This window comes from Drosophila arizonae, chromosome X (assembly GCF_054131065.1).
Source record: "Drosophila arizonae isolate 15081-1271.41 chromosome X, UAZ_ARI_1.0, whole genome shotgun sequence".
NCBI classification, from domain to species: domain Eukaryota; kingdom Metazoa; phylum Arthropoda; class Insecta; order Diptera; family Drosophilidae; genus Drosophila; species Drosophila arizonae.
In genome coordinates this window covers 27,058,728-27,078,139 of record NC_142927.1, presented here as the reverse complement: position 1 = coordinate 27,078,139, position 19,412 = coordinate 27,058,728, and the positions used below count along the sequence as shown (strand labels likewise).

Below are 19,412 nucleotides of genomic sequence, written 5' to 3'. Positions count from 1 at the left end.
TTGTTGCTGTTGTTGTTGGTAGTTGCCCAGTTTGGTTGTTTACGCGATTATTTTCCTTATTTTTATATTCGTTTCTGTGCTGCCTTTTTTTCGCTATATTTATCTGATTTCTCAGCATTGTGTGGGCGCTGGTAGGCGTGGCACTGTGCTAGTGCTCGGGCCAGTGCGTCGCGCATTGGCGTACAATTCGAAATTTTTATTTTTGGAAATGATTTCAAACGCATCTCAAGGTGTGATAAACATTCGTGTAAACAAATCAAATCAAATTCAATTCATTCGAGCAGCAGCAGCAAAAAGTGGCCCTGGGCCATGCTCCAACTACAACTAACTGCGTTGACCCCCAACGTTTGCCACCCCCCATCCCCTGCTGCCGCCCTCACCGCCCCTTAGCAGTAGCCAACGAATTGGTTCCAGCGACTCGTTGGGCTCCAATGTAAACAATGGCAAAACACTGAAATTGTTTACAGATGCAACAGCTCTGCTCTGCGCGCGGACACGTTGCAGGCTGACATAAATCGTTTGCTGTTGCCAAAGACCAATAGAGCTTATCGCATAGGATTGGCCAGGATGAGCAGCCAATGTAGATGGAGAGAAACAATGGGGAGAGAGAGAGTGAGAGAGAGAGACATGTGACAATGGAGCTATGACTAAAAGATTGCTCTTGTCGGCATTGCTCGACAAACAGATACCCGAACATTGCTCAAAACTGGTGTTTCAATTACTCAAGACTTCTTGTAGATATATAGGTATATGCACATTTAGTTCCTAGATATCTTGATAGATATATAGTTGCCTTTAGAGCCCATCCGTACCTGTATGTATGTAAAAATGGCAAGAGGAAGGGAAAGGTATTAAAAGAACATATATGAAGTAATTTAATTCCCTAGTTTCTTCGATCTGCATATCGAAATCGATATACCGAAAATTATTAGCAAAGTTGCTTATAAAACAGATTACGCACAGATTATAATAATATTTGTAATAGATGGCAAGTCCGTTTGTATATTTCAACTACAGTATGTTATCGATAACTGCTACTGAAATATCAGTATTAAGTATAGCATGACTTTGAATAGGCATTCCAGATACATATGTCGAACGGTAAATAGCTATATATATTCATAACGATGGAATGGATGAACGGTTAGATATATCTAGACAGACTCAATTAGTTGTACACGAAAACGAGTTCAAATTTCTGGCATATTAAAGTTGAAGAACTCCAACTGAGTTTGTTGAAGTCCCATATAACATCATAACTTAATTTTTAGGTTTTGATACGGTACTACAGGGTAGTCCTATTCAATAGGAGTTCATAAAAAGTACTTCTGATGTGCAACATCATTCCCACTCTATAAAGGTCTTAAGAAGAACATTCATATATTATATATATAAGTCAAGAGCAATGTAAAATAGATGTATACTCCAATACACATACATATAATATGAATGGGTACTATAGAACTGTAAGTATCACATAGCCCATCTACTCTCTCGCACATTGCGAGCGAGCATTGGATATTCGTCAAAGAATTGCCTTAAGCTGCGATTGCCAAAAACTAACTTAGTAGTTCGATGGAGCATCAGCAATTATAATCGAATCAGTATTCAAAAATCATTAACTATGTACGTATATACATAGATATTTGTATATATGCACATATAGATATATCTTTCAAGTAGCAGATCTTAAAGTATCTTCACACTTGTGCGCAATCCTAGGGCTAAGTCCGATTAAAAATAGACACGAAATAGTCGTAAATAATTGCACAAGTACTTGAGCACATGCACATGCATACATACATATACACTTATGTGTATATGCATATATATATATATTTATATGCATGTGTGTGTGTGTTTATATATCCATTATATAATTGGCTAGCTCAAATTGGAAGTGGAAACAATTGCCATATGTAGATCGACTGCTCGACGGGACTAAAAGACGCTGATGATGATGATGATGATGATAATAATAAAGATAATGATGATGATGACGATGACGATGACGACATCGAGCAGTTTTTGTTGTTGTTGTTGTTGTTTTTGTTTTTTTGTGCAAAGTGCGAACGAGCAATTTACATGCAAACAGATACATAGATACAAGTATCTCATGGATACAGATACAGTCGACTGACTGACAGATATTTATGACATATGAATTACTGAACGCGACGCCGTTAATTGTTGTCGTTGTCGACGTTGTTGTTATTGCTGTTGCTGTCGCTGCTGTTTCATTTATGCTCAATTGAATGGCCAGCAAACAGCTTCAAAGCCAACGGATACAGCAGCAAAAACGAACTGCTAACAACTTTGAGATACATTTGTATCTACAGAAGCGCAGCGGCCGCAATGCACCTGCAGTTGCCAGTAGTACCTTCAGCAACTCACTAAATAAACAAAACAACAACAGCAAAATGGGCGTGGCAGTTGTAGACAAGGCATCACAGACAAACGTCGCCAATTGTAATGCATTTTAATTTCGACTTGAACTATTTGCGCACAAAAATTTAAGAGATACACAGACAGAGAGAGAGAGAAAGAGCAAAAGAGAGAGAGAAAGAGAGAGAGATAGAGTGAGGGAGCTAGAATGGAACAGAAGGAGTATGAATGAGAGATTCAGATAGAGGGCAGCAGTTGGCAACGGCAGCGCGATAAAAAACGCTCGCAAAACGCGCGCTTTTGTTTTTGTTGATTTTTTCTATTTTTATTTTTATTTTTTTTGTTTTATTTTTGTTTTTTGGCTGCCAATTTCACCCGCACAACAAGCGACAAATGGACAAACGCAACAATGACAATACAATGGCATTCATCATCATCATCAACAGACAATGGCAGTTCCCCAACTCCCACCCTCCCCCTCTCGGCCACCCCCAATGCCCGCTCGCGCCGCAGCTAACAAAGGGAGCGCCCTATTGTTTCTATTGGCGTTTGCTTTTCCCAGTTGAAAAACTCCAGGAAAAAGTGATATAGTAGAGTATCAGCGGCTCACAACGACTTGAGCTTAAAGCTCAACACACACACGCACACTCAGGATTTATTGGCCAATGATTCATTAATTAAAATGGAATTTATGCAAATAGATAAGTGAAATATCTTCAAAGTTATTAAGAGAAACTTTCTCTGGAAATCAACCTAAAGGTTTTATAAGAGAGGCTTGGTGGAACTAAGGGTGCACAGAGATTATATAATAAATGAGTTTCTTATATGATGCAAAAATACCAAAGGAGAGAGCTGGTGAGGCTAAAGGAATACTTTATGAAAAGTTCATACGAAAAAGAGCCTATAAGCTATACTAAGGGAATACAGAAATATATAGTACTCGCGGAATACTCTATTCTATATAGGGCTGAGGGAATACTCTATAGAAGCGATCTACAGATATTTTACAAAAGAGAAAGAAATATTCTATATGAGACTAATAAAATACTCTATACAAAGTGCAAGTACTACAAAAAGATAAGATTTCCACATATGAAACTAACGAATGCTCCATCAAAGGAGCAAGTTTTACAAGAGATTGTCTATAAGAGAGTTGAGTCATATAGCTTCATAAAAAGTTCCAATATTACCTACAAAAGCTAGAAGTAGTATTCCAAAATAGGCTCGAGATATAGGACTCGCAGAATACTCTATAGGAAATGCAATTACAACTAAATTTAAAAGATTCTAATTAGAGATAGTGTATTAAACAATCTTGCCTAAAGCAAAAGCTTCACTTTTTACTGTTATTATGCTGCGGTTGCAATTTTTTCATCATTTTATTGTTGTCTGCGAAGCGCTAAGCGCTCTCATGCGGGTTAGGCACTCTGTGTGCGTGTGAGAGAGAGAGAGGTGGACAGGTGAGCTGAGGTGCGCTGTGGTAAAGCCAGGGGGAGGGGGTATGGCTTGAGCTGCTGCACTAGTGCATTTGATTAATGCATTTAAAATACACACGTATTTTCAATTATTTTTAGTTTTATTTTCAAAATAGAAAGTTCGCAATGCGCAGCCTCAGCGACAACAACAACAACAACAACAGCATGAAGCGAATGCATAAAATGCGTATTTATGCAGTTTTAGACATACATATATATTTGTATATATATTTAGATTCTCGCTCTTTTTGTTGTTATAAATAAAATGTGGGTCATGTGCATCAAATTAATTAATTGGTGTCAATTGGCGGCATTTGCGTTTTTAAGCTCTTTCCCTCTCCCTCTCTTTCTCTTTTTCTCTTATTTTTTTTTCTACCTCACTTTCTTTAAGCGGTTTTGTTTGTTTGTATTTTTTTTTGGCTGCTAACTTGGCCAAATGTGGCTGACATAGTTTGCCATTACAGTTGCTATTCTGATTTCCATATAAATACCCCCCTCCCCCCTCCACCTTTGCTACCTTTGGCATAGTGTCACAAAAGCTAATCCGGATGCGCTTATTGCCATAAACGGTTAACTAACAACAACAACCACAACACACGCTCGACTTTCCGGTGTGTGTTGGCCAAGTTTTTGGGCGCTTAGGCGCTGCCACGCCTCAATTCCCATGCCGCGTTACGCCTTCAGGAATGGTGTCAAGCGCTCATTTCCCTAATTCAGTTTTACATTTTCTTTTAATTTTGCTTCGGCTTCTTCTTCTGTTGCACGCAGTCGACGCGGTTTTAAACGCGCACAAAACGCGCCGCGTGCGTTTGTGGGCGGTTTTAATATATCTTTTTTGATACGTTTTCGAATTTTCCTTTGTAGAAAAATATTTTGTTCCGTTTGCCTTTGCTAAATTTATAGCCCAGTTGAGGTTGAAGATGATGATCTATGCGAATGTGTATGTGTGTGTGTGTGTGTGTGTGTGTGTGAATTGCCCAGTTTTCGCGTGTTTTTTTGTTGGTTTATTTTAATTTTGTTTTTTTTTTTTTCGCCTCAGTTTTTGGGGCCTGTGCGCGTTGCGAGTCGCAAGTTTATTTGCTTTTTGTTGCTTTTGTAGTTTTGTTTGTTTGTTGTTTGCATTTTATTTTTAGAACATTTCATTTCGCATTCGCAACGCGCCGCCGCGCGCATAGTTTTACAAAATATTTTCCAATGGACTACAACATTCTGTGATTTTTCTTCTGCTTCTTGTTTTTTGCCTTTTCGCACAGCAAAGAGTTTTCATTCACTCACAACAAAAAAACATGTACACAAACATTTTTCATTATGGAAATTCGTTTAAAAACATTCAAAAATGTTGAGGGCGTCTTTGCTGGATGCCAACGGAAAGACACCGAAACAAAAAATACTAACAATAAAATAAAGCACAAACACATAGACATAGGCACAGCCCAGCCGCCACTCAGCTGTGAATCGAGCGCAACGACTAAAATTCAAATAACAAATATGAAAAAAAAAACAACAAATATTCATACTAGAAATTAAAAAAAAAAAAAAAAACAACAACACTAAACTAAACAGCAAGTGCCGTGCCGTAAGAACGCACCGAAGCGAGAGCTGACGAACCGAGCACCGAACTCAACCGCCTGCGCCGGAAGCTTAAAGTGGACTGAAACGAATCGAACCGAACCGAAACGCAGCAACAACCAACAGCAGCGTCAAAGCTGGCCAGACGACACAGTGGGCCTCGGCTGTCGAAAACTGTCAACAAACTGCACGTCGTGTGGCAGTCGTGTGTGGAAAAGTTTTTATGCTAAGCTAATGTACGCAATATATATAAATCTATCAAGCCGAAGCAGCAGTAATCAGTGCTTAGTTTTTAGTTAGTTTTAATTTTATATTTACTCTACCGTCTAATAAATCAGTATATATATATACAATACATAAACATAATAATTATAAGTATCTATATATTTGTGGTATTCTTATATACGTTTTTCTTTCCGTACTTATATTAACTTCCAACAAATCAATTTTAATCGTATAAATCATCAAATTTAACTAGAAAAGGATAATGTGTCCTGCGTGTTTAAATGTAAATGTAAATGTGAAACACAAGATTTTTGTATATCGTAAATTAATTTAAAAATAATGTGCCCCACATAAACAAAGGGAATAAAATATAGGAAATAAATATAGTTGCGTGTATCTAAATATTAATTAAACGTATATAACGTAAAATTTAAGTATGCAAACATGAATTGACATTTCAGCAGCGCTAGCATCATAATTGCTCCACTGTGCGGTGCAAGCCAATGAAATGAAACGCAACGGAAATGAGACAGTCTTTGGCTGAGGCGCTGTCTATCGCTCTTTCGTTCGTTCGCTCGCTCTCTCCCTCTCTCCCTCTCACTGACGTTCTGTGTTCTTGGAACAGTTTGGCAGCCGAAACGAAGCTGCGAACGGCGCAACGCACGAAGCGTTGCAAGTGCTCACAGTCTTTGTTGTTGTTGTTGCTGCTGCTGCCGCTGGCCATTGCAGCGCTTTGTTTACATTTGCAGTTAGAAGTAGAAGAGGAAGCAGCAGTCGAAGTAAGCGAAGTAGAAGAAGAAGAAACAGCAGTTGAGCTAATCGCTGCAGTTTTTCTTCTTTTTTTTTGCTTCTTCTATTTTAATTGCATTTTAGTTTTGGTGTCGAGCAGCGACGCCTGCGCAGTCTCCGCTTCAGCGGCTATTTAGCTTTGAATTGGCCAAGCGGCAGCCTTGATACGCAGCCATTAACAACATAAAACATAAATAAAAAGCAGCAACAACAGCAACAACTACAGCGACAGCAGCAGCAACAACACGCACAACAGGCAAAGCCACTAATAATTGAGTAAATAAATGAGTTTGTATGCGAAGCTTAACAAGGAAAACATTGTAAGCGGCATTGGCAACAGCGGATTGCCAAATAACAGCGATAACGATAACAATTACGATTACGATAAATATACATTTTGAGGTTAACATTCAACTAGGCAAATCCCCAGCCATTTAAACCTAGAAATCGAGTAGTGTAATTAGAGTTGTTTTAATGGTTCTTTTCTACTTTTTACGATCCATCAATTTGCGGCTTTACGGGGCTTTTGGCACTTTACATGCACTGTACACATACATATGTGTATGTATATGCCCTGGAACTGTTTGACTTATGCCAGAGCATCTTCTAGTCGAGCAGCGTTTCCCTCTCCATTACAAATGCAAAGATGCAAGTGTTTCACATGCCAAACATTCCATGTATCGAAACTATTTTTAGATCTTACACAGAGGTTGGCATGTGCTTAATGTAACGCGAACATTTCCTATTTGTATTGCTTTCCTTGAAATTCGTTCGCGACACTTTTGTCGCCTGCACGAACTGGACTGCTGCCCAATCGCGCGTATATTGTCATTAACGAATTCGCCATTGTTGTTGTTTGTCGGGTGTCGCATGGCGCTGTCCCTCTCTCATTCTCTGCCTCTCTCTCGCTCTCTCTCATTCACTCACACCCACCCTCCTTGCCCGTCTGCCATTGTGCCCAATGTGCTGGCATGCGTGACGACGATACAAACAAATTTCCTGACAGACAGCACAGACACAGAGAGAGAGAGAGAGAGAGGGAGAGAGGCAGAGAGGGCGGGCGAGAGTGAAGGGGAGAGGCAGACAGGCGCTTTTGATATGATCGGCAACAACAACAACAACGACTGCAGTCGTCGGTCAATACAATTTAGAGCTGCGACTAATGGAAAAGGTCAGCCCGACTGGCCACACTTAACACTTTATAAGCACCCCCAACCCCACCCCGACCCCAGCCCAATTCACCCCTTTCCCCACACTCGTGCACGCAGTGCATGGAGCATATTGGGTTTGCGCAAACTGCCCAAATTTTGCGTATTTACTCAGGTGTATCGTCGCCCATGAGGTGCTACGCTGGGGCGGGGATGATCGGGGTATTTTATGCACATATTTTGCTAGAGCATTGGAATTTGAAATGTATATTTTATATTCATGACAAGTCATCTCTTCTATCTATCTAGAATCTGCCTTGGGGTTAGGCGACTCATTAAAAATAATATATTGCAGACTTGGAGAAACAATTTGGCAGGTAAATCACTGTGGATCTCATTTACAGCTAACGAGTATTTGACAGTCGGGTCTGTACAAATTTAGTACTGCTGGCACTCACCTAGATCATTGTAGAGCGTTGTATTCAGCACTATATCGTTGAGGCCGGTCATGCCGGTGCTGAGACAGCTGTCGGAATCCTCGTTCTCCTCCGCCAGTGTGGGCGGACCGCGCCACAGGGCTTTGACGGGGCGACGTGCACGATCCAAGCGCACGCGCGGTATATCCTCATAGCAGACATCGCCCAGCTAGACAAAGGGGGAAACGACAGGGAGCGGCAGAGACAAAGAAAGTAACAAGAGCAGTTAATATATGTAAGTTCATAAAAAAAGTTATATTCTAGCTTAAAAGAAGTATTTATTATTATTATTTTATAATCTTTTTTATTTAGTTTTTATTTTATTTTATTTTATTTTTTGATTTATCAAGCATTACGCACCTCCAGCTCCTTTTTGGGCGTAGCCGGAAATATCTACAAGTTAGTAGCGTTATATGATCCATATTAGTGGGTGCAAGAGTGTGAGGGGAAAAAGACAACAACAAATGCATAGAACACATATAGAGATGAGTGTTATAGAAGGTTTAAATTGCAAATGAAAATGTAAATATATTAGAAGCTTAAATTACGATTATATAATAATAGATCAACAACATTTCACTAGCCAAGCGCTGAAACTGTTAATTGCTTTATAATACTCAGCGAGTTAGTCGCTCCTTTTAATTTGCTTTGCTTTTGGCTAATACTCGCTATTCGTTACTTTTATCATGCTACGCATAAGATTAGTATCTGAATGCCTATTAGTAACTTATTATTCGATGTTGTTTTATATAATAATCATTAGTCATAATATGAGCTGCTATATTACACATACTCGCTGCATACACTGGTTACTCGTTGCTCATCTCCTGCTTGCATTCAATTTACAGCTACTGCTTCTTATTACTACCGTTACTCGTTATTTCAGACTTGTTATTTGTAGAGGCTTAAACTTTTAGTAGTCGCAGCTAATCGGCAATAACCTAACCTAGTATATCTACTGAGTAATCCGCTATCTGTTCTTTTTTTCTTCATTTTAATGATATATAGTCTCTAATTGTTAGCTAATGTTCTACTCATTACTTCTAGCTAATAGTTACTCGCTACTCGTACCTAGTTTTTAGGCGTTACTTAATACTCAACAGATGAGTTCTCAGCTGATACTCAACTACTTTTATATTCCTTGCAATTGTAAAGTTAGTCACTTTCATAACTCGTTAGTCGTTGTTAGTCACCGAATTCCATCGTTACTCGTTACATTGTGTTACTCGTTACTTACCGAAATCTCCTCGCTGCAGTAGGCAGTAAATGTTTGATCGTCCTGCTGCAGCACACAGTAGAGTGGTCCCCATGGAAGCGGTTTGATCATGCGTGTCAGCTCGCCCTCCGTTTCTATAAGAAAGGCATGCGAATAAAAGTAAATATATATGAAAAACAACAACAACAAAGCTAATAGCATATAAAAGATGAATATCTTAAAAACATTAGTATAAAAGATATCATATCAATTTCGAAAATTCAAAATCATCCACTTCTTAAAAGAAATGTTAATTATAAAACAATAATATTTATAATACACAATTTAGTTACACACTACTCGCATACAGTGGCGCCATCTAGCGACCACCGCTGACAAGGCACGACAAACTGAAAAATCGTTGCATGCTTTCAGGCGGCGCCGAATATTCCCATCCAATCAGAGTGCGCGCGCAGCATTTGAAAAAGCGCCCGAAAAAGCACTAAAAAATGCCAAAAGCACACCGAATCAACCAACTACTACCCCCTCCCCCTTTGCTCAGCACACACATTCATAGACTGTAACTGCTGCACGCATGCGTGTTGCTAATAAGTCAGCGGGACTGCATAAATAGCAGAAATAAATGCAACTGCAGCCGCGTCAAATGCCGTTTGCCCGTTGCTGTGTGGAAAATTGTATGCATTAGAAACATAAGCAGAAGAAGAGTAAGAAGAAGAAACGAAGAAGAACGTTACAATGGGCTGGCAACCAACTTGAACTAAGTAACTGCTTATCCCACTCTCACCTCCTCGCGCACACTCTCCTTGCGCTGAAGCATTTGCCATGCCCGCATCTTATTCAATAATTCAATTCCATCGTCTCTATCTCTATCTCAGTCGCTCTGCCTGCGCTGGATGCGTTGCGTGGCCCCGCGAAATTCTCAAAGTTCGTTTCACTTCGGTTCTTCAACGTTCTTGACGGCGGCTTCGACGTCGGCGTCAACGTATGCGATAACAATGTGAAGCGCTGCAGCAGCAGCAACACCAACAACAACAAAAATAATAATAATAATAATAATAATAATAAAATAAAAAAAACTCTTATAATTCGTTGAAGTTGCGAGCTAAACGTAAGCGACAGGTGAGCGGGGGAGGCTGCTAAGACGAGGCGTATGAATTGGTGCTCTTTACGAAAGCCTATCGCACTTTAAATACACTAACAAAGGTTTCGAAATTTGAGTACTTTGCTTAAGGTACTGCTTAGGCAGGTTGAAGTGGTAACTATATATCTATATACATATACAATACATTTTTTTTTTAATTTTCAATCAAGTATTACATCAAAAAAATATACACATGAACCACATTATGTTTTTTTGAAGTCTAGATTCTATGAAAGTAACGAAAATTTATGAATCTTAAACAATTTGATACGATTTTCCCACAAAATTTTCTGTTTATTGGCTTACTAAATTTGGTCGTCTTACATTTAATGTTGTTCTACAATTTTCATGAACACAGCTGTATATAAAAGAAACACAAACAACAAATGTTTCAAAGTTTTTGCTCCACTGTCTATACGCTGCGCTTAGACGCAGATGCTATGGTCGCACTCTATATATCTATAAGCCAAATTTATAACGAACCATACATGTCTCCATATATATACATGTACATGCAACATCTATAAGGCAACACACCTTAAGAAATACCCTTAGCTAGATCATCAGAAACAAAAAACGAAGCAAAACAAAACAAAATTGAACCCAAACTTGAGGCAGAGCGTGGGGCAAGTACCTAATACAAGTAGGCAGAGGCGTAAGCAGAAGAAATTGTGAAGGAGACAACGGCAAGGGCAGAGGCAGAGGCGGAGGGGGAGTGTGGAATATCTACGCTCTTATTGCTCTATTATTTTTACATACTACAGCCACATTTCAGCTGCGGCGGCGGCACCCGTCTGCCCATTTAACATAAATATTGTTTGTAATTGTGAGCTGGACGTCGACGTCAACGTCAGCAGCGACGACGGCGATGGCAGCGTTGCTCAGCAACTTTGCGTTAATTTTGAAACGTTCGTTGCTCGTGTTTAATTTTTTTTTTTATTTTGCATAAGAATTTCTCGCTTTTGGGTTCAATGCACTTGAGCCAAAGCCAGCTGAGCGAGCGAGTGAGCGAGCTAGTTAGAGAGACAGACAGCGAGAGAGAGAGAGGGAGAGAGAGCTTTGCACTGGCTCTGCCAAGGGCGCTGCAAGGCAGCGAGGCGTGGCATTGCAATGGCCCACCTGCCCAACTGCATCTGCACACCTGCCAGAACAGCTGTCAGTGACGTCATCACGCTTATCGATCAATTATCGATATTGGCATTGCGCAACACTGGCCAAACGGCTAATCGCATACGCTGCGTGCGAATTTCAAGAATTTATGATCGTGCCAAAAGCAACAAGAATTTTTATGTGAAGTGTGAAGTGTTGTGGAGATGCAGATAAGCGAAAGAAAGAGAGAGAGAGAGAGAGAGAGAGAGGGGACGTGAGTAAGTGATGGGAAGAAAGAGATAGACACTAGAATACTTTTAGATATTTGTAAGAAATGGATAGAGTGCTTTTGATTGAGAGAGAGAGAGAGAGAGAGAGAGAGAGAGAGAGAGAGAGAGAGAGAGAGAGAGAGAGATAGAGAGAGAGAGATAGAGAGAGAGAGAGAGAAAGAGAGAAAAAGAGAAGACGGAGATACAAATAGAGAGCAGAAATTAGAGCACTGGGTTAAATGTTTTCGATAGAAATAAGAGAGAGCTAGGCCTTTTATTCAGTTGAGCTCATAAGTATTAGGAAGAGGGACGAACAGAGAGAGAGAGAGAAAGAGAGGTAAAGAGAGAAACAAAGAGGAGGGAGACATTGAGAGAAAGAAAAAGAAAGAAGAGGGGCAGAGAGAGGTAAAAGAGATAAGGAGTGTACGCTCTATGCTTCATCTGAGGCAGTGGGAGTGATATAGAGATATAAAGAGAGACCGTGAGAGGTGAATCGAGTAAGACAAAAAAGAGAGAGATAATTGTGTGTAAAAGACAATAGAGAGTATATTATATATATTTAGTGGTAGATAGAGAGAGATTAGAAAACTGAGACAAAATATTATACAATAGATATTTGTATTTAGTCTAATATGAGACATAAGCCACTTTATTGTCATTCCTTTACATATAACCCTGTGAATTTGATTTATTGTGGATGTTTTCTTTTCATAAAGTCTCATTTGGCATTACAGGGTAGCAGCATAGTCATAGCTATTCAGCCTGACTCATGGCTCCACAATCGGCGGTCGCTTCGTGTTGCATTTGCATTTCTTATGCAACTCGTTTATTTACTTTCTGGCATTGACTTACTATGAGCGTATACATGTTTTACTCCGATATTATTTATAGAACTCTTCTTGAAAATATTTTTTGCTTTGTTTTTGTTTTTATAATTCGCTTCGGTTTGCTTTTAGCATTAACAAAAATTCTTCTATCGAATTTCATGTAAGCTTACAATAGTATCTATAAACGAGAATTGATTCTACCTGATATATTAACTTGCATCTATATATAATTATATACAAATCAGCAATGCATCTAACATCTTTAAGATATTAAGCTGAAAGACTCGGTGCTTTAGCTAGGTCAGATTTATTACTCTGATTAATCAGCAATATATATTCAAATGTATAGCTCAATTGAATATCTGATTTATTTTGTGATTTAATTTTTTGATTTATAAATCAAGTTGAATCAAGTTTATTCAATTAAAGCTTAGTCATAAATATAATTCTATCTGCAAATAACTTAATGTAATAAATTATTTTTTAATTATTAAAATTTCAAGAACAGATGAATTGACTGCCAGAACTAATATACTCGTTTTACTTAGCGAATGGGCATTACACAATTAAATGTATCAAGCCAAAAATGATATAAATTCTAGTCAAATGGAACTTCAAAGACAAATCTTAACCCGTTTACCGCATACACTTGAAAAAAATTAAGGAGTTCTACGAAAAGAAAAAATACACAAAAGTTACAGAAAAATAAAATTAATAAATGAGCCCAAAAGAAATTAAAAACAAAACAAAAACTTCGCCAATTAAAAGTAATTTAAAATAATTTATGCGATGCGTCATTAATGCGTCTATGTGTTTAACTGTGTGTGTGTGTGTGTGTGGGAGGGTGTGGCATGTCTTGCAGTTGACTGCATTCAAGAGTGCGGGACGGGGAGGGGTGGCACGAAATGTGTCCGACTGCTCAGTTATAGTGACGATCGACGCGCTCTGTTCCGCGTCTCGTTTCGCCTGCTTTTGGGGCTTAGCTGCTTCCATTTGCCTTGTCGCCGCCGAAACCAAAAACGAAACCAATGACAGCAATTACGAAAATTGGGCTAGCGTTGCCCATAGCCGAACACGGCATACTCTCTCTCTCATACGGCGACCAGGCATGGCAAGGTATTGAAGAAGATAGAGAGCCAGCTCAGCTATCAGCTATATGATTAGTATTAATCATACAGTTCTGTTCATGCAAATAGCTGCACTCAAGCCAAATGAAACCAGACAGTTGAATCGGAATATGTATATTATGTATACATCATATTATACATATAGATATATCTGATTTTGATAAATTATATTCACAATTTAATCCATCGTTAGCCATCAACTGTACTCATATCAATTATACACATCATAAGATATCTTAAAATTAACTTTTCATGTCAAAAAACTGTTGTGATAGCTCTAATATATTCATATATAAATATACATGTATAAATATGTATTTATATAATGCCTAAAGCTCGTCAATTTTATTTTTATAATTTATCTCATATACATATTTTTATTTATTTATTTTTAATTTTTATATGCTATTATATATATTATATTTATATATTTTATATACATATTATATTAACTGAATGAACCGCTTCTTCGGTGCGGTATGGCAACCTGGCCACACAATCTTAACAGGCTGGCAACATTAATCTCAGAAGCGGAGTTTGAGAGGAACCTTGGTAGAGGCAAGTCTTATACGCAGTCCATTAAAAGTCGTTTAAGTAGTCACAGCTATTGTTGAGGAACCATTTGTCATTTTTTTGCACATTTATCATTTTTTAGCATATTTGTCATTTTTTAGCATAATTTGTAACTTTCATTATTATCGGCGAATGAAGAGCCGCATCGAGATCAATTATCGGTTAAGTCGATAAACTTATGTTAGTATTCAGTAAGCAAACGAACGGACAAGTTGAGCGTACCAGCAATTGGCTGTTATAGTTCATATTAAATAAAGAAATGTTTAATTATTCATCAGCTATTAAAAGTTATCTAAAGTTGTTTTTTTAAAGTGTAATTCAATCAATATATTCTCAAGCACTCTATTATCAATAACTTCATACTCTTTAAATTACACTAAACAGACAATTGCATGCACAACATACTATCAGCTAATATAGACTACAATGCTTATAGTATTATACATAGAACATGTTTGATGGTATCGACAAATATGACTGAGGCTATTTCAAATTGAACCAAAGTATTGCATTTCTTGAGTTGGATATAATGTTATGTATCAAATAATATTGCTCTAAAAATATTCTTAGCTCTTCATGAATGCTGGTGTTCTTGAAAAATAAACCAAATACCGAAATAAAGTAGTTATTTAAATCCACATACGTATATAACTTAGATTGACTTGAAAAATCGGAAAAATCGAATGCATAGAGCTATTTCCATTTACGCATATTATTTATATATACATATTTAATAAAATGTTACATAATAATATATAGCAGTACTTTGTCTATGTCTTTTTACTATATAGAGCATGTATTTATTATTGAATGATGTCAATTTGACACGCCTTTTGCTTTGTGTTAGGGCATCACGAATCGGTTTTACTTTTCATTTCTTGTGGTGGAGGTGGCAGGCGCCAACATGAGCAACGCCAACATTAGCCCCAACAACAACAACAACAACAGCCATGGAATAACAATAATAGTACGTAGGGCGACAACAATGGAAGCTAAGATGCGGCATCAGCTACTTCCGCATAGGCAGCAGCAGCTGTTTCACATAGAAAGCAGCAGCAGTAGCCCTACTCCCCCATCCACTTTGTGTCTCTCTGATCTCTGTGTGTGGGTGAAACTGAAAAACTGACAGATGAACAAGAGCAGCAGCTGAACGGGGAGGGGCGGGTGGGCCTGGGCTGTGCATGGGAAGTAGGTGTAGAGTGCAGGGTGCAGGGTGCAGGGTGCTGGATGCAGGCAGCCCAACGGCTGCAGCTAAAGTTTCTAGGCAAACGCATTCTTCTTTCTCCTCTTATTTGTTTTTCTTTTTTTTGGGGGATTTGTGTATGCGTAGCAACGCATAAGTACAAACATGTGTATGCCTGATCACGAGCACCGTCCCCACTCCCCACTCCCCGCCCCTGTTTAGAGCAGACACATAAACATGCAATCTAACACAAATAGTTGCGTAAATGCAACAACAACAACAACAGCAACAACAACAACATCTTTTTAATTAGGTTTATGGGAACTATGCGAAACGTAATGTGAAAATAGAGAAGCAAAAAATAAAGTCGAACAACAAACACAAACAAAAGCTGTCGCTGTCGTTCGCTCGCTCGCTCTCTCTCTCTCTCTCTCCCAGCTCTATCTCTAACTCTCTCGCACAGCTGACACGCCCCTCGCCACGCCGAACAATGCAGAATTATAGCATAACTTGAATTTCACATCATGTAATCAGCTGAAAGCTCGCAAACTGAATCGGCCCGCATTTTATTTGTCAATTCATTTATAGATTTTGCTCTTTCAGAATACCCTGTAGATGTGCGGCAAGCATGATCGAAAAGAGGTCAACTTGTTACTATCTGTTTTAGCCCTACATTTCGCTTGTAACTTTATGTGGGACACATTCCCAATCGATAAAGATATCGATTATTATCCATTTTCTACAACAAATTTACCCATTAAATACCTTCTAGTATAATCTGAAATCTGCTGATAGGAACAATACGAATATAACTTGGAATAAAACCAAAATATATTTGTAATATTGCATTCTTTCTGGCTATATGACGTAGCTATATCCTTGCCATTGAGTGTGGATTTGTCGATAGATCTCTTGTTGTTTTCGAAGAGCTCAAAAGCTCAGCAGCTAATCGACTGGCGGTCTTCGTGAGAGGACTCACTCGTCAATGCCATCACAACTTGAGCCAACAGACGATTCATCATTATAAAGCAAAACGCATTGAATATTTCAACAACAGCATGTTATCGATAACACAAGCAGCTGCGTAAATATAATTATCGGGAATGCTATACTACTCTGTTGAGTCACCTAATGACATCGATAACTTAAGCAGCTGTCTAAATATAACTATCGGTAATTGTATTATTCTAGTTGAGTCACTTGAATTCTTCTTTTAGCAATTGCTTAAGGAAAACGACATAATTTATGTATGTATATGTGTATATATATACTATTCTCCGGTTTATTACAGCGTATATTGACGCATGTAAAAGTCCGAATAGAACATTCAGTTTCATTTACTTTAATTCATATTCATATTATATTATCATATATGCATGCAAATATCTCCATATTAGAGGGTATTTAGTTAGTCTGGCAGTCTCTATGAACAACGTTGCTGATTATGGCTCGTTTGTATCTTAACGATTGCAAAATTCATCAGACTAAAGAAATGCACACACACACGCACACATATATATATATATAACAATAACGGGGTTTTTATGTTTCAGCTTCTTCTCAATCTGCTTTTCAGGGCGTATACGCAACGCGCTTGTGTAATATATTTCTTAGAAGACACGCGAATTATTATTATTATTACCATTTTTCTTCTTTTTTTTTTCGTTTTCGTATAGATGTCTGTCTGTCTGTACATATTTGCATTGCCTATCTGTGGGAGATACTTAAAAGTTTCGCTGGCAAATATAACGCACATGGCATTAGCACACAAATTTATGCCAATTGGGCAATTAATTAAGACTGAGAAAACTGAGACTTGAAATATATACAAAAGCAAAAACAATAGAATAGAGACTTGTACGGGAGGTAGAATAGAGCTATTTACGATAACTGAAAGATCAAAGATGTTATATACAGAATAGAATTATCTATTATATATTATTATCGATACAGGAAAGGCCATCGATAGTTATTTCTTTATATTAAGTATATAATTGAATATGACAGTAGACAAGATCTATATAAGATGGAATTTTTTATTTACGATATTAAAAAGATGATTAATAGATATATACAAAATAGGAAAGATATAATATATATTATACTATACAGATAGATTACGATATTCATATCTACGATATAAGAAAGATGGCATAGATTTGTCAATGATATTTATATTACCTATTATCTATATATTTGATAATATATAGATAATAGGTATTATCAAATATATAGATAATAGGTAATATCTTTCTACAATATATGAGAGCAGAAACCACATCAAATCAATTCTTGAAACTCAGCTATTAGAAGTCTGATCTGCAAATACGTATACCTTATATACCTTCTTAACATCTCATATGTATCTCATATAGCATTGACATTAAAGATGTCAACATCTAAATTTAGATGAATCAAATCAATAGTCTTTTACATGATTTGAAAAAGCAGCTCATCAAAATGTTGTCTATACACCGATTGATAATTATTATTATAATTAAGTGGCTAAATAAGACTCAAACAATGATTTAAATTGTATTTAATTCGTAAGCATCCACAGATAGGGTTTACCATAATTCATCACAAAAAGTGAAAGAATTAATTATTTATTTTTGTTTTCTTTTGTCTTGCGGCAAAACACTTAAAAATTTTTTGTTTTTTTATTTTGTCACAGCATCAGAGCGATAAGAGATGATCAGGAACAAAGGTGAGAATTCTGTTGGTTTCTTTGTTAGATTTCAGATCTTTTATGAATCCATTATGAAGCTGTTAAATTTTAATATGAAACGTAACTCCTTCGAATAATTTATCTGTTATTCATAAAATCTTTTATCTATAATTATAAGATGTAGCTAAACTGGCTAAATTTATACATTTTTCTTATGATGAATATAGAATTTTATAGTGCAAAAGTGTTTTTGCTTAATCTTGGAAATCAAGACAGACTTTAGTTGGTCTATTACAAGACTATTATAAAACTAATTATTGAAATTATTAGATCTATTATTATAAAATATTTATTCACAAGATCTATTATAAAAGCTATTATTATTATAAAAAATGCTCTGTATATTTGTATTCTGATAATAAGTGTGAAATTGTAACTGTATAAGCTTTATATATGTATCTATAAATTCTCCTATTTACGTCAAATTTATTATCCCTAGAATTTGATTATGGTGAAAACGAATATTTTTTAAATCTACAGTCACTTCTTTACATAACTCCTGGATTGATTCAGCTAAATCAGTTTAAGGACACAATTTTATTTTGAATATCATTCATGTAACAAAAACTGCGATAATATTTGTTGAATGAATATATCTATGCATATTTATATGAACTGAATGTTACATTTAAAAATATATATGTAAAACTACATTTATAGGGCCTTGACATCGTTAGAAACCATATCAAACCTGATTTATTTAGCCTATCTCAAGCATATCTTTATAGACGACTAAGTGCCGATAAGTTCTCTTTATTAGCTCACAGAATATATACATACATATGTATATAAATGTAATTCTCTTGTGGTCTATAATTTTAATAATTGTATCGACTATCTTTTAGTGGCTGCTTCTTGTTCTCTCTATTCTTCACATTGGCTGTCTTAGCTTTGATTATTTTATTTCCCGGTTTAACTTGACTTTTGCCTCCTGACTTTCAATTTTCATTTGATCTGCAGGTGTGTGCGTGTGTGTGTGTGTGTGTGTGCCTGCGTGTGTGTGTATGTGCACTTACTCGTATTACTTGGACCACTTGGATCACTTCCCATGTGCTGCCTGCCCCACCCCACCCCGCTTCGCTTAGATATCTCGTTTGGTATATGGCGGCTATAATTTCATGCGTTCAACAGGTTTTGCAAATTTCCTTTTTTCTTCATTCATTTCTAAACGTTAGTTTTTTGTTTGTTTTGT

The 19,412-nt window shown here is 37.2% G+C and overlaps 1 protein-coding gene across 14 annotated transcripts in view; it reads right to left on the bottom strand.

Annotated features, from left to right (window-relative positions):
- raskol (Ras GTPase-activating protein raskol) overlaps nucleotides 1–19,412 on the bottom strand; it is a 58,519-nt gene that overhangs the window by 31,431 nt on the left and 7,676 nt on the right. For 3 of the 14 annotated variants that reach the window (XM_018015571.2, XM_089473829.1, XM_018015572.2), the window contains 3 exons: nucleotides 9,305–9,417; nucleotides 8,428–8,460; nucleotides 8,050–8,236 (listed from right to left, as the gene is read on the bottom strand). In XM_018015571.2, coding sequence (XP_017871060.1) covers nucleotides 8,050–8,236; nucleotides 8,428–8,460; nucleotides 9,305–9,417 — 333 coding nt within the window. Of the gene's footprint in view, nucleotides 1–5,255; nucleotides 5,329–5,377; nucleotides 5,537–8,049; nucleotides 8,237–8,427; nucleotides 8,461–9,304; nucleotides 9,418–19,412 lie in introns of those variants that run through there. The other 11 variants (XM_018015569.2, XM_018015575.2, XM_089473828.1 and 8 more) reach the window with 8 other exon arrangements.